At 42.9% G+C, this 25,218-nt stretch overlaps 1 protein-coding gene across 4 annotated transcripts in view; it reads right to left on the bottom strand.

Moving 5' to 3' along the window:
* The window catches only part of LOC118113167 (protocadherin-9), a 196,100-nt gene that overhangs the window by 169,617 nt on the left and 1,265 nt on the right, over positions 1 to 25,218 (bottom strand). For 3 of the 4 annotated variants that reach the window (XM_035162611.2, XM_035162630.2, XM_035162639.2), the window contains exon 2: positions 22,007 to 25,154. In XM_035162611.2, the coding sequence (XP_035018502.1) occupies positions 22,007 to 25,042 (3,036 nt within the window). In that variant the 5' untranslated portion in view covers positions 25,043 to 25,154. Of the gene's footprint in view, positions 1 to 15,844; positions 16,201 to 22,006; positions 25,155 to 25,218 lie in introns of those variants that run through there. The other variant, XM_035162648.2, reaches the window with a different exon arrangement.

Genomic DNA, 25,218 nt, shown 5'->3' with positions numbered 1-25,218 from the left:
ACTACTAACACACTTATGTCTACTGGTGACAGGTGAGGTGCTTTTTCAAAAAGGTCAAAGATGAGGAACCAGTAGCAAATCGACGTCACAAGTCCTATGTTCTCAGTGGATAATTCACAGTTGTCAGAAGCAGTTGTTTGGTAAAATATGGAGCATATAATACAGGTGCTCTCGTATTACAGGTATTATTGTATTTTTGAATGACATGTCGAATGACCCATTTCAAAAAGCATCTTGACACAATCTGACAAAGTTAACATACAAGCCTACATTTTTCCTGTAGCTGGAATTTGATGTCTTTACTTTTAATGCCAAATTTAACAGAATATGTCAAATATAAAGAATGTGTTGTAGACAGCATTAGCAAAACTAAACTGCCAGGACTTTAACAGGAGTTTCTCTCTCTCTCTTTCTGTAGGATTAAGAAATTTATCTTAACTCAAATAAATCTGGAAGTTAACATTTTCTTCCACTCCAGGCCATGACCTATGAATGACTCTGAGTACTGAGCGGGCCTAAATTATTAGTTTGAGGTATTATTGTGCAGGGGCTTATTTGTTTGGGATTTGCATTGCATTATTTTTACAGGATTGTAGCATTCTTATGATGAAAATAATTAAACAGGCAGTAATGAGCAGTAGCCTGCTCTTAAGTGGGATTTTTGTGGCAGAAAATGATTCACAGTTCACACAGTAATTATGATCCAGTAATGAGAGTGATTTACAGTATATGTGTGACTGGGTGGTTATTGAACATGATGATTTTCACCCCTGTCCATAAAATTATGACACGATCAACATGATGTGATGGATTTGGACCAACAAGTTTTGATGGAAAGATTAGACAGGGCTCTGGGCTATAGTGTATAATATATATACACATCATAGAATATAATTAGAAAATCATGCAGCACAAGTTCTTAACAAATTGTCATATTTATTGTTAGCATTGTTAGTAAGTGGTTTGTTCATTTAATGAAAAAGACTACTGACAGGACAGGGACATTTCAGGGGCCAATCAGATTTCAGCTGGGGTCAGTGCCCACCTGGCCCCACCCCAGGATCCGCCCCTGCTGCAGCCTCAACTTACATTTTGAGAAAAAGGTCAAGATGAAGGTACAACCAGCACCCAGCGGATTTTTAAAATACACCAACAGGAGGGATGAGGAATCACCATGTATCCCCCGTCACACTTAGCTTTGCATCTTAATTATATGCGCGTCCACGTCGCAAAATGATTCATACTTTATCATTAGGGGGAGCAGTTAGTCGGCCGGACACGTACACATGCACATGCAAAGGAATGAATAGACAAACACACATCCTTGCACATTGACCGTTCTCAGCCAGAGAAGGACCTATACAGAGCCCCCCCACCACCACCACCACCACCACCCCCACTCACAGAGAAGAGGCCCATTATCATGACAACAGATATGTAGGACTGTCCAGATAAGAGGAGCCTAGTGCACTTTTGAGAGAGAGAGGGGCTAATTTTCACTCAGTGGGGTTATAATGAGCCTTTTTCTGCCTAGTTACCACTGGAAACCGCACAAGCTCTGACACGAGCAGCAAAGCAGAGCAGCAACTGCCGCGACATTTATAATAAGGCAGAGTAAATAAGTACAGGCCCAGATATTTGAGTGTGTAATTACCAGGAGGGTGATAATGCATCTCATCCTTATGTGAGGATCAGTATGACAAATCGCACCTGGACCTTTAAATATAGCACTATTTCTCATTTGATGGAAAAGAAAAAAAACATTATTTATGAATTAGTCATCTTGCACCGAGACTGTGGAATAAACAGGTAAAAATGTGTTTTCCCTGAATGATGCCGCTTTTCAAAAGAGAAAACGTGCCACTGTCATGAGGCTACATTAAGAATAATCAGGACCTAAGTGCAAAAATATTAGTTCTTTGTGATAAACTGTACATGAGTGTATTGGTTCAGTGCCATTTTCACATCGTCTATATCTTCTATATTGCACTGGACTTTTAAAGGTTTACATACATTAGTTTAAAATGCCTGCTGATGTCAGAGGGAGATACGATCACTTTGCTGATGCTAATTAGAAACAGTAAGATGTGGCTAAGAGGGACTAGATTATGGAGTATGGCTAAGTGTGCTTGGTGCACAATTAAGAGGTTTACTGCTGGGTCACACGCAATAAAAATAGCAGATATAAATCATGTCTTTAATCAGTGCAAAGGTAACGGTGAAGTTACTGCCGCTAAATCTCTCCATGAGGCGAGAGTACAGGTTATCTGTGCCGAATTGAATACCTTTAAAAAAGGCACACCAAGGCAAAGCAAAGAAAGCAATTGTGCAATTGTTAGACCTCATGGAAGGTTTTATTGTCGTGGTCGTTAATCGCTTGTGTCGCCGCACACACACACCTCCAGGAGCCAAGAGAGCCTTGAGCATGTAAAGAAGTCCTGTGGCAGATCACCAAGGCGATGTGGATAATACAAAAGATAGCATGGAACACACTTGGCGGCACGTGGACACGAAGAAGCTCAGCTGAGACGGTGTGAATACGAGGTTAGGCAAACAAAACAGATTGCACATGAATGACAATGAGGCAGAAAATTGGCGAGAGCGGCGGCAGACAACAGCGGAAGACTGCGAAGCAATATTGCACGAGGGGCTTTAAAATATGCAGGTAGGCTGTGAAGTAGGGCTCTGAGTGCACATGCTGCCGCTGCCACCCTGCAAACACACCCACATACCCTCCGTTCTACTCCCTCTCTCTCTCTCTCTGTGTCTTACTCTATGCCTCTCGATCTCATTCACTCATAAAACCACAGAAATAAAGAGAGTGGACGGTCAGTATGGCAAAGAAACTCGAGGTTGAGGGATGAATTTCCCAGCATCTTTTGCCTTCGCCTCTGACCATCTGCCTCTTTGGCAATAGTCTTCCTCTCCTGAGGTTAAACTCCAAATTGGCAGCCAGCTAAGCAGCCGCTTAAGAGAGGAGGGTTCAGGTGGGTGAAATCAAATAGTTATATACTGTGTTATACACTTTGGTTAAGTGCATATTGAAAACAAGAAGAGAATAAAAATGGGGCCTTCTGCTAAATTGGGCTGCTGAAACGTCGCCTTCCAACAAACAAGGGATGGAGAGAGAGATGGTGAGGTGAAGGGAAATTGACAGGCAGATGGCGCATGATGAAAATAGAGAAATAAATTAGGGAACAAATACATAGGACTGAATGAAATGACTGCATAAAACCAAGACGACAGACAGAGAACAGTGAAGAAAGGAAATACAGGGATGAAAAATACGAATTAAGAAAGAGGAAGATGAAGAGAGAGATAGAAGGGTAAGGAGAACAATCAAAGGTGAAATAATTGCAGAATTGGCTTATTTCTCATCACTGGGTGGCAAAAAAAACCCACATGTACAATATGTAAAGAGGAGCTTGTCCCTGACTTAGCCTCAGATTTCGTCCCTGCACTCAAACTGAGACAGACAATGAATACTGACAGAGAGAGAAGAACAGGAGTAAAAGGAAGAAGAAAAACAAAACAAATGTCAGGTTAGTATTAAGTCAGAATCTTAAGCCAACCCTCTCATCTCATACCACAAAGACGGGCGCTCTCCAGAAAACCTAATAACTAGAATCGGAGGTCCACAATAGCCCATTTTAATTAGATTTCCCAGCGCTGATTTTTCTTATGCAAAACAGCGAGGTACAGCTAAGAGGCAGTGACACTTCTAGGCTGGGTTTTAGTTTTATTAGCAATGTGTGGCAACAAAAGGCAGATTTACAACTGGACCCCCACCCAATGGTTCGGGCACCGCTCCCACAGTTTCATGGTTACCCCACATTCAGCCTGGCATCCCAAAACACCACCATCTCTTTTCCTTCGCTTGCAAACACACAAAAGGACTAGCAACCAGGGACATCAAAATAAATTAGGATTATGGACAATTGTATGATTGACATTGTCACCAAAGCACAAAAGAATTAAATAATTGCTGTCAATGTGAAATGTATGCCATTGACTAAAAAAAAAAAAAAAAACAGCTTGATCTAATGCAGAATGGAGCCTGTGTTGTCTTTCTCTGTAAATGTGGGAGCACATATTTGCATGTTTGTGTGTGTGTGTGTGTGTGTGTGTGTGTGTGTGTGTGTGTGTGTGTGTGTGTGTGTGTGTGTGTGTGTGTGTGTGTGTGTGCGAGCTCGTTGGCCTGGCAGCAGCTACTCAGAAAGTAGGACTGAGAGCCTGTTACAGCAGTCCCAGTGTGTGGCCTCCCTTGGCACACAAACACAAATTAGCTGAGGGACGACTGCTGTGGCAGAAAGCTTCACTGCAGACAAAACCTCTTAATATTCTTTCCAAGTCCATTAAGGCCTCAAGAGATTGGCCGGGATTGATTGTTTGTGCTTGATATTACCACGGCCTTCATGGCCAGATCCTCATCGAAAATTAGAGATGGCATTTGCTAAAGCCTAAGGAATTGAAAAACTAAATACAAACCTGTGCGTCGTTATTATCCCCGAAATGAGGAATGATGGAGGAAGCCTTCATCTAATTAACAAATACTTGTTGCCATTTCTTTTGAGCCTCAGGGTTCATTGACAATTTGACTGGTTTTCCAAATCAGTGATTTACATTTATTTTTATATGTCACTGTGTTTTCTGGAAAGATCGAGTTTTTCCAGTCAATTATTCAATTAAGGCGGTGACCTATCCACACCCCCTCAACACACACACACACACACACACACACACACACACACACACACACACACACACACACACACACACACACACACACACACACACACGAGGAGAAGAAAGGATTCATTCTTGTGAAGCCCTAATGCAGGCACCCAGGTGCTGAACAGCATCACATATTGCTTTTACTTTTTCCTTTCAAGATTATGCATATATCAAATATTAGGAAAAGCAAAACAATATTTCATTACTAAGTGGATAATGTGGCAGTTTTAGGAATATATTTCGTTTTGACCATTTTATTTCAACACTGAAAGCAACCTGGTAAAGTTGAAGTCCAGGATTAATGACGGGATTAATGCTCGCCTCCTCTCTGACTCTCCGGATGTGGGCTGTGTAAGGCTGCCATTGGGCGTCAGTTTCTCCTCCCTCCTCCCCTCCTCCCTCCTTCCTCTCCACGGGCCTGTTACCATTTCAAAAAATCTCCTTTGCTCCAGGAAACAACAACAACCTCTAAGCCAGTAACCTACACGCTGAGAGCTTTTCACAAAGATTCGGATCATGCAATCACACAGTCAAATGTTTGTTGTTTTTTCGTAGCATTTTCTTTGTGGGGACGTGGCCATTTCAAGGACCTCCCAGGCTTAGTGCTACCTGAGAGGATTTTGATTGGTTAAAGAAATACAAACAAGCTATCAAGTTTTTTCCTGGTGCAGCCAGACCATTCTCCAGCACTGACACAGGACTGTGGAGATCGATGTGGCTCCATGAGACTAATACTTGCATTGTTAGCCATCTTAGTTTCTAATCTTAGCTCTATAAACACAGCAGAGGCCGTCTCTAGCCATAAACCCAAGTGCTGATGATGGTGCAATGAAACATCAGCGGATCACCAAAGTGACAATAATTCACCCTGAGTGAAAAAAGAACATATTATTTTGAACCACAAACGTTAGCCTCATGTTGACACTAGTGGAAAGGTCCGAGATCGCCAAAGTCATCAGGACAAATCATGTGAAAACCTTGGATATCTGCACCAAATTTCATGCCAATCCATTGAATACTTGATGAGAAGTTCATGTAAAAGCCAAAAATGTCAACCTGTTGTTACTGTTAATGGAAAGTTTAGACCAGAAGGCAGTTGGATTCATCCTCAGGGGACTTTGAGTAGCTCTATAAATTGAATGGCAAACTCATCCATGTGTGGAGCAAAATGGTGGACTAACCGATACTATCATCTCTTTGGGCTGTCCCTTTTTTGTAGGAAATTTAACATTCATTCGAACATGGGGGAAAACATCCAACAAGTAAAGTAAGCCAGTCGTGTTACGTTGTTTTGCAACAAAAATGGAGGACGCTAGCGAGCAAAGCATCTGAGAAGAACGTTTGTGTCATGACTCACTATTGATGACACTATGGACTGTACATAACTTCATTTCCTGTTTTATTTTGTCGAGTCTTCTCCTCATGCGTTTCAGTTAGTTGTACTTCCTGCTATTGTTAATTTTCCCGCCAGATTTTCCTGTTCATCTGTTTTCAATAATCCAATCTGATGTCCTTGTATTTATACCACCTGTGGTTCACTTCCTGTTTGCCAGATTGTCCTTGGTGTCCTGGCAGACCAGCTGTTCGGCCATTAACAGTTCCTTTTGACCTCTGATTCTTTATCGACCTTGATTATTGTAACTTTGGACGCTTTGGGAATCTTGGGACTTTTTCAATTGTGTTTTTAGCCTGTTGCTCATCTGCCTTGTTCGACTGTCTGTATTTGTCCATCATCTTATAGAACTGTTTTGAATTCTACACCGTAGATAGCAAAGTCGTAGAAAGCAAACTAACAAACAAAGGTAAAGCTCTTTTGCCGAGCGGAGCAACGTCAATGATTCATCGTCATCTGACGTGGGGAAACGAAATGTAATCAAATTAGTTAAAACTTGATTTGGGGTAAAAGTGACAGCCTTGCTATCTCTATAGTCCCAATTTCTTATATCACCAAAATATAAATACACACAACGTTTGACATGTAGCATATCAATGTGCCTGTGCAGTGTGATTGAATCCATGTGATGTGCTTCTTCCCATATGGCACAGGACACGTGTTATATTACTAAGACAGCTCGACGTCAGTGTGCAAAGATGCGATTATAAAATGCCTGCATGAGGTCCTATTGAATTTTAGGCACAGTCAAACGAATGGCGGCCTATAGCGTATAGACATTCACTGTGTGGGTTAGCATCAACTTCACAGCCCATCTGTAGCCTGAAACTAACAACTCATTTGGTTTCACGCTGAGCCGTCAACACTTCCACAGGCCTTCATGAAACAAGAAAAACAGTTTTGCCAATATGGTGAGTTCATGTCTGGTACAGATCCCTTTTGTTTGATATTTGATGTGTGTATCTGTTTGCTGGAGCAAGACGCAACAAGGAAGATCAGTGCAACAGCATGAGAATTGTTCTCGACTCAACAGAAATACTGGAACGTTCTAATTTCTTTGCAGTGCACACACCACGAGTTTCATCCTAAACTTGCATCATGACATAAAAACAGATGCTCTACAGACCACACGCCCGTTATTAATCAATAAAACCATTCTTTGGTCAAAACAAAAACATAATTGAAAATCAAAGATCAAAACACCCTAGATATTCATCCGTCTAATCTGTGCACCGTGTTACATTAAACTCCCTCCCTCCTGCTCTGGTAATGAATATCATGCCAGAGGCTGGGACTATTAATAAGTGGACACACACACACACACACACACACACACACACACACACATATGCTTCCTGCTGTGAACTTATGGACCAGAGCAAAGCGGCCACTGATCTCTATGGGTGAACTTCTTAGAGCTTTGTGGAACACTGTATGTGCTGAAGCAATACACTCACACACACACACCACACACACACATGGGCCATTCATGGGGGATTCCATGTGATGTATGGCCTGGGGCATCCACAGTTGCTGAAGGAACCTTATTGTTCCCGGGACAGAGGCTGAGCCGCTTTCTGGGACACTGAAACACCCGACCAGGCCTGTAGCGGGTCACATGTCACATGACGGGACAGAGCCACAGCTTTTCTTTTTTTTTTTACAGACTTAGAGGGACGAGGGTGAAAAAGGGGCAAACAAGGGGCGGCGGTGTTACATCCAGTCGTGTCCGAGTCAATCGTTGTACTGTCTGAAAGGCTTTGGCAAACTTGAACTTTGATTTCAACTTGTGATGTGATGTATAATCACTCGTTTTGATTCGGCAACAACCTCAATAAATCTTGCGACAAGATCCACTGCTGACTATTATTAGATTCATGCATGATCTTGTTGATAAGTGTGATAAAAGCTCTGTGGACCGACAGCCAAGCAAACAAATCAACAGGACGGATCCCCCTTCCCCCTTCCTTCACATCTAAAGCCTCTCTGCAGCCCTCTAAAGAGCATCCTCCTGCTTTTTTTATCTTTTTTGCATGGCAAATGTTCCCCTACTTGCTCTGCTACTGGCGCTCTGCCTTCTGAATATCACAACTGAAAGCCGCCATAACTAACTCACACATTTAAAAAAAAAAAGGGAAAGAGTTTTCCTGGAAAAGCAGTTGTGGCAGGAAATAGAAAATAAATCTGGGTGCATATATCCATTATCAGGCCCCGTTATCGTCAGAGGGGAGTCTGTGGAGAGAGAGGAAACCATGCTGGGTCTCTATGTGCGCTGCGAGATAGGGGAAACCAATTTTCACCTCCTCCCTCCTCCCCCCCATCACGCTGCTTGATTCAGCTCTCGCTAACTCTGCACAACCAGGACTAAATCATTTCATCGGAATAAGCTAGCCAAATGTTTTACACCTCTGCGTATTGCCGAGTGGTGCTAGGGTGCCGGTTCTCCATTCTGTGCCGAGCATCTCTTCTTGTCCTGTTTCTCTTTTTCTTTTCTTTATTTTGCTGTAACAAAGAATTGCAGGACTGTGCAGCGTCTGTGCTTGTGAGGGTTGCAGAGATGGAAAGTGCAAAAAATAAGGAGGGGAGGGTATTTTAAAACCCTGCCACTTCTTACACCCCCGACGATAAAACAACATACAAGCCATATTTTATGTTTGCGTTAAATATTCCCATGTGAGGCACCTCTATGACAGCTTATTCTCGGGCAGATTTATCACAGCCCTTATCTACTCCACTCACTAGACAAAGGCGAGGCACGCAGCCTACACTGTAGCATGCTGATGCCCGGGGCACAAGACAAAGCATACAATCAATACAAATCTGCAGTCTATACATTGAGCAGGAGTGGGTTGACACACATCCTTCCAGCAGCCATACATCACAACTTCTTATCTAATTAGCTCCCTGAAGAGCGCTATACATCTGCTAATTCACTTCATATCGCTCATTGTAGTCGGAGGGGAAAGCGCACGCTATCCAGAGTTGTTGCTCTTTGTTGTTGTGATGAAGGGAATCTATTAATGATGTAGGACAGCTTTAAGGAAATATATAATCAGTCTTAACACCAATTAATCAATGGGCCTCGTTCAATCTACCAGGGGGGAATAATTTATACTTGATTCTATGATCTGCTGCGGTTCAATCGGAAGGATCAAGCCTCCCAGTGCTAATACCAAGTCAGCTACAGCTCTCATCTGGAGCAAGAGATACACCCTATACAGTTACTTTGTTCACAATTGTGTTTCTTTTATTTAAGGGAACACATTAAGTCACTAATTAACTGCCAACAGAGCAAATCCTGTGTGTGCCAGCATGTACTCTAAAACGGGGTCACGGACCTCAGGTTTATTTAGATTATATTTTTGGATACAAGCTGTTCACGGTCATAAAGTTATTAATAACATCAACATTAATAATGAGTATGAAATGTCCCTTGTATTTCTTAAGCTTCAATGGAAAATCCCCATGCAATCATATATCTCACTTTAAATCTGAGTCATGTGTTGTTTTTCCCTGTGAGAATCCACGTGGAACCGGGTACACAGTCCTTAGAGGACTGTGTGTAAATATCATATTTAACAGCACAAACAGCTCAGAAGTAGCAGTTTAGTTTCAATCCTGTTCAAGTATCATATATCGGAGGAGAGTACAGCTCGGTGCCCGTCTCCTCCTCTTGCTATGAGTGTTTTTTGTTATTTATCTGGGATAGATTTACCGAGAACAAATGCTCTCTTCCAGGAACATCCTGCTCCGTGCTCACACGGGTTCACAACAAGCTGCCCGGTTCAACAACAGCCTTCTCCACTGAACAACCCCACTGGAGCAGGAAGGGGTTAAGTGCCTTGCTTAAGGGCACCTCAGTGGTGGTTTGTTTTCCCCCGGTCTAATTTATCTTGCATGTCCACGGATGGAGCCGGGAACCTTTCGGTCAAGAGTTCACTTGCGTAACCTATAGGCCTTTTCTCTCTTTTAGGGTGAGGTTTTATGCATATTTCAGTCTGTCCCTGGAGGCAGAAGAAAAAAAGCAAAGCAACATTTGCCTCAGGCTCTTATCCATACATTAAAGTGGATGGGCTCCCCCCTCCCCCCGTCTCCCTGCAACAGCGCTCTGTATTTCACTGCCGTCCTGGAGGATTCTGGGCTGTTACGGGAGGAAATGAAAATAGTTTCTTCTCTTTGACTTGACTCAAACCCATTTGGGGATTAAATCTGAGGAATGCACTCACCTTTCTTTATTTCCACCCCCAAAAGGGAAAAAATATGAGTGACTAGATAATGGTTGGGGAGAGATTACACAAGAGGAAAATGTCAGTGGAACTAGACCACGCTGTCATTAGAGGGAAATGTGACAGCGTGTGCATCAGCAGAAGAAATTATGAAATATATAAATAAAAACAAAGCTGAAACTCCTGGGCTCCTCTTCAAGTGTGTGTGGCTGATGCTGTTTTTAATTTAGTGCAATGGTGTCGGGAAGATGAGTAATTTAGTGCAGCTCCCAGGAAGCGCTCAAAAAGCATATGGAAAGATATGGGAATAAACGCATATGTAAACATCTTCGGTAAAAACCAAATTGAGTCAATTATTCGGCGTAACAGAAACATCACATTAGAGATTCAGTATCTCCTGTTGTTTCCTGGATTTATCTCTAAAATGTTCATCATAACTCACCTGGAACCGAAGATATCAAATCACCAAGAAGAATTGAATGTGTTTTATCCTGACTTTTTCTCCTCATTCTCCTACTTTGTGTTTTATAACAGGGGTCTGATCTGACTCTGTGAAAACGGCACTGTACATGGTATTTAAGACATCCTCATACAGTACATTGCCTCCATTCCGTAATGGTAGTACTGCATTAAACACAATGTAAGGACATTATAATTTTAATAACAGTGTCTTAAAACCATTACAGATGATTATAATGCTGCTCCCAATCTCGGCTTTAACCTCTTAACTCTGTGCACATCATCAGAAAAGCTGCACACGCCACTTGCTAAACACCCCCACTCATATTTATAGAAATGCTGTTCCTACTGTGCACTTTACAGGGACCTTTGTTTTTGACAGTGTGACCAATCAACAGGACTTTTTTTTCCAATTTGGGGCCTTAATCTTTTCAACACATAAAAGGTCTCCGCTGTGTCTAAGCAGCAATTCAATATCATCTGTAAATGTATGCAGCTACAGATTTTTATTTCCAGCACAGATAAATATAGCTGCATCCTACATACTGTCTCCAAAACTGCGCAGTAGTACTGTACATTCACTCGACTACTGTTTATGCTACTTTATTCTTAAACTTCGACTGATTTAATAATGCCTGACTGGAATGGGCTGTTTGCTCGGCCTGTGGAAATGCTGGTTGCAGCTTTCCTCCTGGAACTGTAAGAGTGACCTGCAATAAATGAGCTGCAGCAAGTAAAGACCAGCTGCAGGACTCAGTCCACAGAATCCCGAAGCTGCTGCACAAAAAGCCGTTCACCTGTTTATTCAAAGTTGGATGAAGCTCAGCTCGGTACGCGGAACCCCAAACAGGAGCCGCCGCCGTCGTGAACGCGCTCGTTGCCGTGATCAACAACGTCACTGGCGTTGATGTGTCCCAGCCGCCGCCGCTGCTACAAAGCGCTGGTCGCCTGTTTATTAATATTGAACGTATCGACACTGCACTTCATTGGACGTCTAACGATACACACGCTAAGTGCGAAGCCGATAAGATGAACGGTTCTCAAGATGTACGAGATTGGCCGAATTATTAGATTGATGATGCATCGCTGAAGATTAAACGGGGCCAACAGTATATTATGTAGTTAAATTCAGCTTCAGCTCAACCAGGTACAACAGTAAAAAGTTACACGTCAGTGCATCCATAATAATGATCACATATAAATCATATTCCTACAACAGCCTTTCCTGCATACTAATGCTGTTTTTAATAACGTGCTTTTACTTAAGTAACATTTTGAATGATGGACTTCGTTTACCGAGGAGTATTTTTACCTTGTTGCGTTGCTACTTTTACTTAAGTTAAAGATCTGAATGCTTAAAGTGAATCATGTGTTTGACCACCTATGAGTCATCAATCAATCACGCTTATTGGCTTATTATACAGACCAGTGGGTAATGGCCATGCATAATGAAACAAGGGCTGCTTTGAGTCGGGGTGGGGAGACCAAGGACAGGATCGGTCTGGTTTCTCTCCAAACAAGGTAAAAAAGGACATGTGACATGACATCATCCCCTGTGTGGATAATCGTGGGAGTGGATGTCATGTTCTGTCATGTGCTCTCAATTTCCTCGATGACAAAGTTGTACAACAGAACAATGTGAACACAGGGGGTTATCAATGTGCTACAAAGACGGTGCGTGCCCATCGCTGTGCCTACACAGGCTTCCTGTGAAACATCTACACGGAATTCAATTCATCTGGTCGCTTGTGGGGTTTCAGTTTCAATCTCTTTGTGAGAAAAGACTTTTGTCTTGTCTGCTATCTACTAATTGCTCTCTCATTGGCAAAACGTGTGAGTTACATTTGTGCCACCGGCGTGTTAATTGAAGAAATGCTTTGCAAAAGGAAAAAAGGGAACGACTGTTCATATTCACTAACCACACTGTGCATGTGGAGGTCACATCCGAGACCATAGTCTGCAAATATACTCAAGAGCAGGGGAAAAGCAAAGCTGCCACAGTAAATGCACCAAACTCAGTGATAGCACAGCATTTCCACAGATCCATGGTATCTTAGTCTTACCGTCCCAACTGGCCTCATGAGGTTGGGAGACGCTGACGGCACAACCTGATAAAATATTCACGGATGCAATACTAGCAACGGCTTTCCCATCGTTTTTTTGGGAAAAGAGGAAATATGATTATACTTTAGGTCAGAAGTCAGGTTTCAAATTCCAGTCAGTAAGTGCACACAGCTTTTTGAAAGTGACCGTATAGATGAGGTCAAACTTTAAAGCCTGGATTTATTTATTTATTTATTTATTTATCCTCTCTTTCTTTTTTTTTCGCCCCCTCCTCGTCCTCACTCAAATGCAGACTAAGCTCCGCTTCTGGCTTTCAAACGGAGTGGACAGATTAAGCTGAGTTAGGTCTACTTTCCATAGATGTGTTGGCGTGGCACTTTGAAATCCACACTCTTCCCTCCGCTCTTTCTGCGAAAAAACCAGTTAAGAGGTGACACATCTATGCTTCTTAAAAAATGGAAGGTGGCTGGAGATTAACAAAACTGAGAGTGCCACTACAAAAAAAGTCAGCTCTTGCAAAAGGGGAAAAGAAACGGTGTTAACAACGGTGTTTCGTTCTCTCACTATCTTCATACATACCCGCGGTGTACAGTACATGTTGACAGTGTTATTGTTTGTTATGGTGGTGAAGATGACAATGGTGAAGATGATGACGAAGGTGATGATTTCACTTTTGCTATTTCTGTGCAAACAAGATTAACACTGGGATTTTAAGATGCAGGTTTTTGCTGTTTGGCTCTGAATGAATTCTTGCAGATGTGTAAATTAAGAGTTGCTGAGTAATGCAGGCTTCAACCAATCAGAATTCAATCTCAATCGTGCAAAAGTGAACATACACAAGGAAATGTGCAGTCAAGGACACAGTTTTAAGATTCTACCATAAAGTGAAGTCCGGGTGTAGTAGACATTTCATTGAAAAAAATGTTATGGACATTATGTCTGACAATTAACCACATGTAGTAAGAATATACCAGTTTCTTGTGGTATAAAACTATGCCGATATTCGTGTTGAAAGAGTTATTATCTCCGCTGAGGAGGTTACGTTTTCACCTCTGTCCATTGTTTGTTGGGTGGCTGTATGTCTGTTTAAGCAAAGTCACAGAAAAACAACTGAACGGATTTCCTCGAAACTTGGTGGAATGATGCGGTTATGAACCCATTCAATTCTGGTGTGGATCCGGGAATTATTTCACTTTCTTCCACATTGCACTTTTCAATATTTTCAGTTTTTTCTATTCATCGATCTTGATGAAGAAAATCAGAAGGAGGATTTGAATGGGCTGATTTCTCTGAGTGTGTGAAATCTGGTGCAGCTCAGTTGTATTTAAGGGGACTTTTGGCAGAGGTATGCAAACTATTGAGTGCTTCTACTTTGTGGCTGTAACGATTCTTCCTGTGTTTTTACTGCTTGTGAAGATATCACATCTTACTCCAATGTACGAGATGGTGGCGTTTCCTATTTAAAAGACTTTGGAAGACACCGACATGAATGGCTCCCTCAGACAGCTGAATTGAAGAATCCAGTTTTTAATGAAACAAAAAAACTGTGGCTCTTTTTTTTCCTGTATCTTACTATACATATTGAAGATGTGCAGAAACCGTCCCTCCACCACCAGCACAGAGAAAAACAAACATCACACACAGTAAATCTGTCAATGACAACATGTGGATGTGAGTTGTGTTTTAAAACGTTGACTACGTCCACAACAGATGTTTGCGAGCAGCTGCTGACTTGATCCCATTGACTCTCATGTGTTTAGGCCAGTTAGGTTATAAACTCAACATTCTGCCTCCGAGCTGCACGTGCAGACGCGAGGACGACATGTGTGAGTCTTTTAAGAGGGAAAGTTGAAAAAAAAATCTCCCCCTACCAAACGATGTCCCCTTTAAATTAACTTTAAAATGAAATTTCACTGTCTGTGAGCGCATTATGACACCGGCCGTGCCTCAGTGACTTCGAGTGCCTCATTCCGAATAAGGGATTCAATCAAACCAGACATTCTTTTAGATTCTTAAAAAACACACAACCTGGCGTTGTAGTACGCCGAAGCACTTGTTTACGGACAAATGCTGATTAGATTCAAACATAGCGGCATATTCCAGTTCATACATTAAGTCTTGTCACAACATCACAACAAGAGAACAAACAGACAAATTAAAAACAGGAAAGAAACCGTCTCTTTGAAACATTTATTATGAAATTATAAAGGTAGAATAGCACTGTTCAAATAAAGCTTTTAAAGACAGAATAGGAGTTGCATTGTACGGAATAATTGGCAGAGTTTATTTCAGATGTAATATATGTATACCCAGCAATGACAAAAAAAAAAAGGAGAAAAGCAGGGGGGGACAAATAAATAAAAAAGAATGAAAAACAAGTTCATTATTGTTTAACACAGCACATTAGGCAAGATTACCAGGAGTTCAATTTACATGAAACATCGCATATATACAAGAAAGATTTACATCGATGAGGGTTACAGAGTCTCTGTGAGCTATGGGGCCCAGTGGCAGAGCAGTCAATGGCAGTCACATTTCAAGTCAAGTGCGGCTCTTTGCTGGAGGGCGGTTTTGGCTGGCAATGCCATTATCACAACTATTAGTTTAGACACTGGCACACGCTAGTGACAGAGCGGCAGCCCGTGTGTCACTTGACACAACAACCCAATGACAAGGACTCGTCTCCCTCCGGGGTTGTCATGTCAGGACATACAGCGCCACTTTGCCCGTCTTTCACACACACACACACACACACATTTCTCTCTAATGATAAAGGGGGGGGAGTGGACGGTTAGCAGGAAAGAAAGTGGGACTACGTGCTGAACACAAAGCACCCTCATCTGTCACAAATGATCAGAACACAAAGCAGATCACACCCTCGGTGATTTAACATTGCATGTAGCGGCACTGACCCCAATAAAACATGGGTGAGAGGTGCGGGCTGGAGACGGGACGGGGGCAAGGGCGGGGGTGCAGGGGGACAAGGGGAGAGGGTGGAAGGGGCCGAGTGAGGAGTGGAGAGGGGAGATGGGTTGTTGGGAGTGGGGGTGAGGAGGGGGCATTCAAACAATGAAGTAGCATCATAACTTCATCTTTTTTCTTTTTTTTTGTATATATCATATTTGTTTTTTGTAGACAAGCAAGCAGTCAAGAAACATTTTCTTCCACCCTCTACTCTTTATATTTGAGGCAAATTTGAGAGAATCCAGAAGCGATGTTGTCACCTCAAGTGTTTTTAAGCTGCATTTTGTCGTCAGTTCTTTTTTCCATCGTCGTGCCGTGTTGGAATAAATATGGAGCCAGTATGTCAACTTGATTGATTGCCTTCGAAAAATGGGAAATGTGTTTTGTGGATTAGTGAAAACATGGAGATGAATTAAGTAATGACAGTTCCACAAAAGCCACAATGACTTTGGTGGGGTTTTTTGTGCATGCAAAACATTAATTTCACAAAGCAAACCCCCTGAAGATTGTTCATCAATCAATTTGCTTTGAGAAATTGCAGAAATGGATGATAAATTTGAAATGAATTGGTTGCCAGCCAAAAGTGACTGACAAACAACAAATCAAGAAAGCAAAAAGAAATCACTAACGTGCGCACACACGCACGCACGCACACACACACACACATAAGGCCTTTTGATAAATGACATTTGTCATTATCAAAATTGCACATGTTAAAACAGTAGAATGACGAGTAATCTCAACACAAAAATGGTTAAGACGGAAATGGAAATGATTTAAAATGCTCACAAAAAATCGAATGTTATTCCTGGTAATTTGCCTTCGTCTGTGTGTTTGCAGACAACAACGTAGAAAAACAAAAAGGCTATCGATAAATAAATAAATATAAAGATATTAAAAATCAGTAGCACTTCATTTTTTTCTCGACAGAGGAAAACATATAAATGAACTCCACAGTTCAGCCAGTGTACCACCACAGGGCTTTGATTTATTTTGTTGTTTTGTGCAGACAAAACTGGATCCCCCTTGGGGCAATAATCTACTCTGGTAGTACTCACAACCACTACCTTAGTATAGCCCGCAATCCATTTCATTTCCTTTTACCCGCCTAGACATAGAGGACATGACAAGTTTTTTAAAGAAATACAATGTTCTCTGCAGTAAAGAGCCAGCAAATCCTCCACTGATGATTTAAAGCTTTGATAGAAACTTCACTCACAGACTTATTGGCTTACTATCTCCCCATGGCTACGTTTGTTTTGAGGATCTGTTACATTTTACTCGCTAAGAGTATGCAGTAGTCAGGTTCGTTGTCCTTGCATCTACCTGCAGTTTGCTTCATTATTAAACTGGTGTTGGCAGCAGACCCAATTGTAGACAACACAGAATTTGCTCAAAGACTTGGTTAATTAGTGTCTTTATGGTTATTTGTCCAGTTCCTTTCGCGTGGATGAGATACAGCGAGATTTTACACCACGGTGTGTCCGTATTTTTCGAGAGAAATTTAAATCCGCTGGAACGTCTTCAGAGGAGAGCATCATCGACGTGTACAGTGTAAGAGATCACAGGCGCCGTCTCGCTAAGAAGTGACAGGACAGCTGAGGAAAAGGATGTATGATCACAGTCGGCAACAATCACTGGCCTCTCTCCATCTTCCTCTTTCATAGCGCCAAACTCTGTGTCAGCACAACCCAGAAGATATTGCAACAGACTTTTCCCCTCAGGTGCAACATTGTCATAGTTCATTAATCTTCTCAAACTTCTCCTGCTGCCATCAGCCCCCGTACGTACTACTAATCCCCTTATTAATGTGGCAAATGAACCTGCACAAGAAGGACGACTCCCCCAAGGCTCCATAATTACAATGGTCTGTACAAACTCCTGTTTGCATAGAATGTCCATTCATTAAATGTACTGACAAGACATCTCCAGGAGCACGTTCCTCCTCAAAGGTCTTTCCCGCATCGTTCACTTTAAACTGTAATACTACATCTACTGCATTTTTGAAAGCAACTTTACTGCAGCGGTCACAACAAGAGGGGGGGATAAAATGCGAGTCTCATGCAGGTAGACCGAACGTAATTTAAAGCAAAAACATCTCCAGAATTAGTTTGATTAAGTCAACCTGTTGTCAGTTGTTCTATATGTGCTGCATCTATAGTGAAGCTGCACAAAAGGGAGCTGTTATACTCTGTCCCTGGAGCTAATGCATGATTTGTGCTGTGGAGGAGCACATCAGAGCAGTGTGGGATAAATGAACTGCACGTACACGGCTCCTTTCAGCGCTCGCATCTTTCCTGCCAGGCAAGAAAATAACTAATAACCCACAGCAATTACGCCTTTTTTTTTTTTTTCACACATGAGGTGCTCAGACCACATGGTTACACAACTGAAAGCCCAGAATTGTGCTCCATGACATATAATGTTGATTACCATAACAAAGCGAGGGGGGAAAGAAGTCGCATCTCGTGCATCTGCAAGAATATACATATTAATCTCTACACATTGTGTGCAACAGAAAATGAACAGCCTCGTTTCCACATTCAGAAAAAGAGTCAGAACCTAAAATGTGGACAGTAATTGCACGATGTTTCACGACTGGCCTCAGTAAGAGAATGTCAATGTGTCCATAGCATGAGCCCTGGGACGCCGTGCACAGGATACGGTTAATGCACAGCCACTCATGGGCTCATGTTATGTGAGTCAACAACATCTATGTCAAAGACGACCGAAAGGAAGAAGGAAGAGTGACGGTGAAACGGCGAGGATTACACTTGGTTTCTGAGATGCTTGTGTTGCATTGTGAATCTAGGACAGTGTTTTCATGCTTTTTTTTCCCTCAGTGTTGTTTACACTAATGTAGGTCCCTGGAGGGGAAATAATAAGTGGAGGGGGAAAAAAAGAAAAGAAAGCAAAGGGAAGGATTGCTCCTATTGCTATCAGCAGAGTTTGGGGTCTCTATAAAAGCTGTCATGATTCCAGTCGGCGTTTGTCTGTGATGACACCGTTATGTCTACTGCTGCGTCTCGTTTTTCACCGCGTCCTCTGAGAAGAAGACAACACTGACAACCGTCATCCATTGCTGTTGTTCTTCACCTCCTTCCGTTCTGCTCCCTTGTTTATCAATTTCCTTTCAGTTTTCTTATTCATCGATCGCTGCTGATGCTGCAGAGATGTGACTCTTGAGAAAATGGTTTTTCGATTTATACGGAGCGGGTCAATTTTGAACGGTTTCGACTGAGCTTTGCACACCATTGTTTTTTTTAATGTCCTCTCTCATTTGCTTATTTCATGTCAACTTCTGGGCAACACTGTGTGATTGATATTGGTCTGTTGCTCATGAGGCAACAATGCAAGTGGCAAATCTCCTGATCGTATCAGAGTCTGTTGTTGACACTTTAAAAAGCGAAACGATTCAGCATCTCACTGGCTGCAATTTCAATATAGTCCATAAAAGCACATTTTAGAAATGAAGAATAAACTAAATGATATTGACTTTTTGATCTATGTGTATATAAGGAGCCTGTTAATATTGGAGTTCTTATCTTTTTTGCCAAAGCGCTTCTTCTCTGCGGGGAATATGATATGATAATCCGATGATATTACCTTTTGGATATACTGTCTGTATAAAGATTCACTCAAAAGGTAATTGGTATTTTTGGCTTTTTTCTTTTTTGATTTTTTATTATCCTCTCTGTTTTTTTTACTCGATATGCCAGGAGAATATCAAAAAAAAAAAGAATGGGATACACTGGATGGGCATCTACTTGTCAATGCTCATGAAATGGAGACGACATGCACGTGTCAACACAAACAGTCGCACTGTACAAGAAAAATCTAAATATGGAAGTAGAAATGACACTGATAACATACCCTGCGTTAGCCAGTTAATCATGTCCACGGAGTTATTGATTTCCCCACAATCTATAACTGCCACTTAGCCTCCAACATGAGCTGTGATTTCTATGTAAGTTGTTTTTTGGAATGAGTTATTACTAATAACCAAAACCAAATATGCCTGGAGAGTCTTCATTAAAAAATGTCCAAAGACAATTAGCTAAGAGTGGTTAGATAAATTACTTTTTTGAAAAGCGAGATAAGGAAGTATACCCTTGTGTGCAGTCAAGATAAATTAGTGCATATTTATTTGAGTAGTTCAAAGGTATTGCTACTGTGAAGGATATAGTTTCATTAATATACAAATATCATACAATTTGATAATGACCTTCGGAGTTTCATGGCACGATTGCAAGATATGATTTTCACGTCGCGATGACAGTATTGAATGAAGATGGCAAGACTCAGCTGAAGAGCTTCGTGTGGTAGAATTAGACTGAGGCACAACTTGAGGTCAGTTTCAAGCCCCGGGCATTTATACAGTAAGATTTACATTTATGCTATAGACAAGTACACAGAAAAACATTTCAGACGACCACGTGTTGAACGAGAGCATCTGCAGCAGTGCATCATTTATGTCATCAATGGCACTGTATAGAACAAGTCGCCTCTGTTTGTGTGCTTCTTTGAATCATTCGTCAGAATTATTGATTCCAATAAATCTCGTGCTGGAATTGTGGGATGACTGAGCCAATCAATGAAGTTGTGCTTACAGTACGGTGTCATATCTCATGCGTCCTCCCCTGGGGTTGAATCCCCTCGGTCACCACCATCACCCATTTCAATGCCTTGTGTCTCCCCCCCACCCTCTCTCTCTCACACACACACACACAAATAGCGGCAGAGTGAATGCCTCTTTTGACTGCTGCCTCTCACACAGAAACACATTAAATCCAACCCCAGATGCAGTGACCCGGAGGTATGCATCGATAGGAGTCGCACGGTGTCACCCCTGTAATTCCACTCTCCCTTCCGGATAGATCTTATCACTCAAATCTCTAACTGCCATTATCAATCTTCCCTGTGCAGCCTCCGCATCGTTAGGCGAGAGCGTTTCACTAAGAAGACCAACAAAAGGTTTTCACTCCTTTCTTCTCGTCCCTTGCATTTCTAAGTCCACTGCAGGTTGGCGTCGTGCCAGGCGGCGCCATGCAGCGCAACACTGCCACCTACAGGTTCAGTACCACCACCCATCAAGCCTGACCCACTGACGACGCTCTAACTCTGCCCCCTTTTCTCCCTCTGCTCCCTTTCTCTCGCTCCCCCATCTTCTCTGCTGCTCCCTGGAATCTGTCCACATGTGTCCCATTAGATCGGAGCTGTGTGTTGTGTAGCGGTGCTTTATTAGCAGCAAAATTAATAAGGCTTTGATAAAAAAAAAAAAAAATCAGCATGGATTATGTTGAAATTTGAGGCTCATTATTGGCTAATCCTTTTTGAATTGGATGTGTATCAAGTTGCAGACAAGCTTCACTCAGTTCGCTCGTGTGCTTTGAGAGGAGGCATTTAATTCGAGCCCAGATGATGTAGCAAAGCCTACTGTGACATTCACAACACCACCAACGGCGGACTAATTATCGACTGTTATTATTGCTGCAGGTGTTGAAAAGGTTACAAGGTCTCTTTTTTTTGTGATTGTTACAAGTCACACCAAAAAACGAGGAAACATAAAATTTAAAATAAAACATGAATACACTCAGGAGATTTATGAGGAGAGAGGTGAAAAGTCAGCTATTCTGTTCGTTTTTTGATTTTTTTGATTTTTTTCTGGGAGAATGTGCGCAGCGTTAACCATGATGAAAACAGTGATCTGAGTAGATAGGCAAGAAAAAAATGTTTCTTTCACAGAGAACATTGAGTCACACTTAATGTTATGGTGGTACACTTTAACCAGTGATCTAACCTGGTTGCTGAATAGACAAAGTAAGGCAAGGCAATCACTCACCAACTTGCATTTTGTTAAATATGAATTAAATATATATGAATGACAAAAACATCAGTCTATAATTATTCCCCCCCCCAAATTATGCATGTGATTGTTGAGTCCATAATCATCTCCTTTACTTAGCAGTGGTTCAAGTAACTCTTCCTCTTTTTTTATTTAGAATTTGAGAAACAGCGGAACTTGCTGAAGCAGTATGTCTCCTGTACTTTTTTCAGTTGCTTCACAGTAACTTAGAGCGAGTCTCTAATCTAGACTGGCACTTTAGCACTGTGGAACAGGGCAGTTATAGGCAGTACTTATAGACCAGTAAAAGTGCTCTTTTACCTGCTGTCTGGTGTGCATGGGGCCCTTCGTCTTGAACCCTCCTTGGGAGCTGCACTCTGAGGCACTGAAGTGGTCGGAGCTCGTGGAGGACCTCTTGGAAAGGGTGTCGCAGCCCCCGACAAATGTGTTATCCAATGGGAGCTCCTGAATCACGTGGTGCTTCTTCACCGACACCGGCGTGTCAGCCTTGAGGTGGAAGGCCGATTGTGGCGAGGCGGACTTGTAGTGCCGGGCCAGGTCGGGGCTGCTGGGTTTGAAGGTTGTGGTGGGTGTGGCATTCCAATCAAAGCGTCCAATCCCTTGCTCCTCCAGCTCGGTTGGCAAGCTGATGGTTCCGTTGATTGGCTCGTGGGCAGGATCGTCAGGTTTGTTCCCCTCAATGGTGACAAAGTTGAGCAGGGAACTTTTTGGGGATTTCCTTTTCTTGCGCTTTTTCTTCTTGTTCTGCTTGTTCTCCGTGTTGGGCGACATCCACTCGGCTCCCTGCTTTTTTCTCTGTGCCGCTTTAAACCTCGACGCGTGGCGACAGCGCAGCAGCACAGTGACAAAGATGACAATGATCACCACAAAGGCGCCGGTAACAAAGGCTATCATGATGGTTAAATAGTCACCACTTTGATAAGTTTCACTGCTCTCCCCTATGTTCCGGTCTATTGGGGTCTCCATGGTGCGTCGGATGAGGTCATATATGAGCGTTGAGTTGCCCACAGTGTCATTGACATACAGAAATACCAGCACCAGAGTATGGAGAGATTTAGGATATCCCAGGTCACTGATATTGACAACTAATCTGTGTAAGCCTATGTCAGTCACCGCTGGTTTCTCCTCCAGAGTAATATTCCCTGTGACGGGGTCAATTCTGAACAGACCCTTGTTGTTTCCACTCACAATCGTGTATTTGAGTTCTGCGTTCATTCCGGTATCACCATCTACAGCGAACACTTCTGCGACCACAGATCCCGGGATGGAGGAGAGCGGAACGAGCTTGAAAGATGTGTTGGAGGGGGGGTAGATGACGATGGGGGTGTTGTCGTTCACGTCAATGACATTGATGGTCACCTTGGCAGCTGAGGAGCAAGGGGGCCTGCCACTGTCCACAGCCCTGACATCAAAAGTGTAGGAGCTCTGTTGCTCCCGATCGAATGACACATTGGATTTTATCACCCCGGAGTAAGGATCCAGTATAAAGTTCTCATTGTCATTCAGGATGGAGAGAGAAACAGCAGCGTTTTCTCCAGCGTCTGAGTCCGTCACAGTTATCACCCCCACCGTGCTGTATTTAGGTAGATTCTCCGACACAAAAAACTGAAAGTGGTTATGCGTGAACTTGGGGTTGTTATCATTTTCATCCAGCACAGTTACAATAACAGCTGCCTGCGTTTGCAGTGGGGGGGTCCCGTTATCTCTTGCCGTTATGGTGAAGAGAAACCTATCCTGATCCTCCCGGTCAAAAACCCGGGACGCAGTCAGCACCCCTGTTTTGCGGTCGAGGTCGAAGAACGATGCGTTCGGTCCCAGCTGATAAACAATCTCTGCGTTCTTCCCGCTGTCCTCGTCCGTGGCGCTGAGCGTAGTGAGGAACAGGTCACGTTTGTTGTTTTCCATAACAGCCAGCTCAATGACTGGCTGAGTAAAAATAGGTGGGTTGTCATTCTCATCCTCCAGCCTCACTCTAACCAAGGCAGTCTGATTCAGGCTCGGTTTCCCAGAGTCTGACGCTACAATTTTAAAGTTGTATTCCTTGGTCCCTTCGTAGTCGAGCAGCGCGGATGTCTCCAGCAGATACTGGTTGTCGTACACGGCTTTGAGATGGAAGGGCACATCCTTCTCGATGAAACAAATGACCTTGCCGTTGATGTCGGTGTCTTTGTCTGACACCGTGATGAGTGCTATCTTGGTATTGATGGGATCCTTCTCCGACAGGAAAACAGTGCCATTAATGGGACTGATTATGTACCTCAGGTCTATATTAGGCGGATTGTCATTAACATCAGTCACATTTATGGTGACAGTAGCTCTGGCAGGACTGGAGCTGCCATCACTGGCTAAAACAGAGAGCTTGTGAATAGCTGTTTCTTCTCTGTCCAGGGGTCTCTGCACTGTAATTAGGCCAGATGTTGTGTTCAGTGCAAAGAGTCTTTTCGTGGCAGGAGACACCTGAGTCCCAAATACATAACGTATCTCTGCATTTGCCCCCACGTCTGCATCCGTGGCCAGAAGCTGCACCACAGACGTGCCAATGGGGGAGTTCTCCGGTATGTGCACCTCTATCTGGTTCTCTTTAAACACCGGCCTGTTATCATTGACATCTGTTACTGTAACTTGTAGAATGGCAGTGCTGGATTTCTGCGGACTGCCACCGTCCTCCACCTTGATCTTCATTACGTATGTATCCTTCTGCTCTCTGTCCAGATTCTGCTGCACAATGAGCTGGGGCCACTTCTCCCCCTCAGGCGTTTCCACTATGTCTAAGCCGAAGGCACTTTGCCCGTTGATCAGCTCATATTTGTGGACACTGTTGGGGCCAGTGTCTGGGTCAGTGGCGGAGGGAATAGCAAAGCGGCTGTTAATGAGCGTGTTCTCGGGGATAGAGATGTTGATCACAGGGGACGGGAACATGGGGGCATTATCATTTGTGTCTTTGACGACTATTTTGATCTTAATCAGCCTGAAATAATCATTAGGCAGGATGACCACTTCAATTTCAAAGGAGCACTCGCTGTCCTCAAACGAGGGACCGGGGCACAACTTCTCCCTGTCGATTCGGTTTGATGTTGTGAAAATCTCGCCAGTGCTGCTCAGAACGCGGACCAGAGGGTTATCTCCCGCTTTGGAGACGAGCCGGTAGACCAGATTAGCACTTGTTCCAGTGGCAGCATTTGTATGGGATATGTTTAGGTCCTTTGGTATGTTTCCAATGAGGACATTTTCCTGCAACTCCTCTCTGATGGGGTAGATCAGCTCTTGGGCTATCGAAGGATCGAGCCATATGCAGGCGAGTAGGGTGCCCAACAGGTAATAGTCTTTTAGATCCATGACGGTGTAAATGTGCTTCCAGGCTGCACAGCTCGGGAGTTTCTTTCTATGCAACCGACGTTACAGGCAGTGACTCCTTGGATGTGACGACAGGAATCCTCCACAGACAAACCTACGAATACACGACAGGAGTTTCTCTTCAGTGAAATAGCCACACTATGCACAGTAATTCAATT

The sequence above is a fragment of the Hippoglossus stenolepis genome, chromosome 1 (genome assembly GCF_022539355.2).
Source record: "Hippoglossus stenolepis isolate QCI-W04-F060 chromosome 1, HSTE1.2, whole genome shotgun sequence".
Classification (NCBI taxonomy): Eukaryota; Metazoa; Chordata; class Actinopteri; order Pleuronectiformes; family Pleuronectidae; genus Hippoglossus; species Hippoglossus stenolepis.
This window is presented reverse-complemented; position numbering and strand designations above follow the sequence as displayed.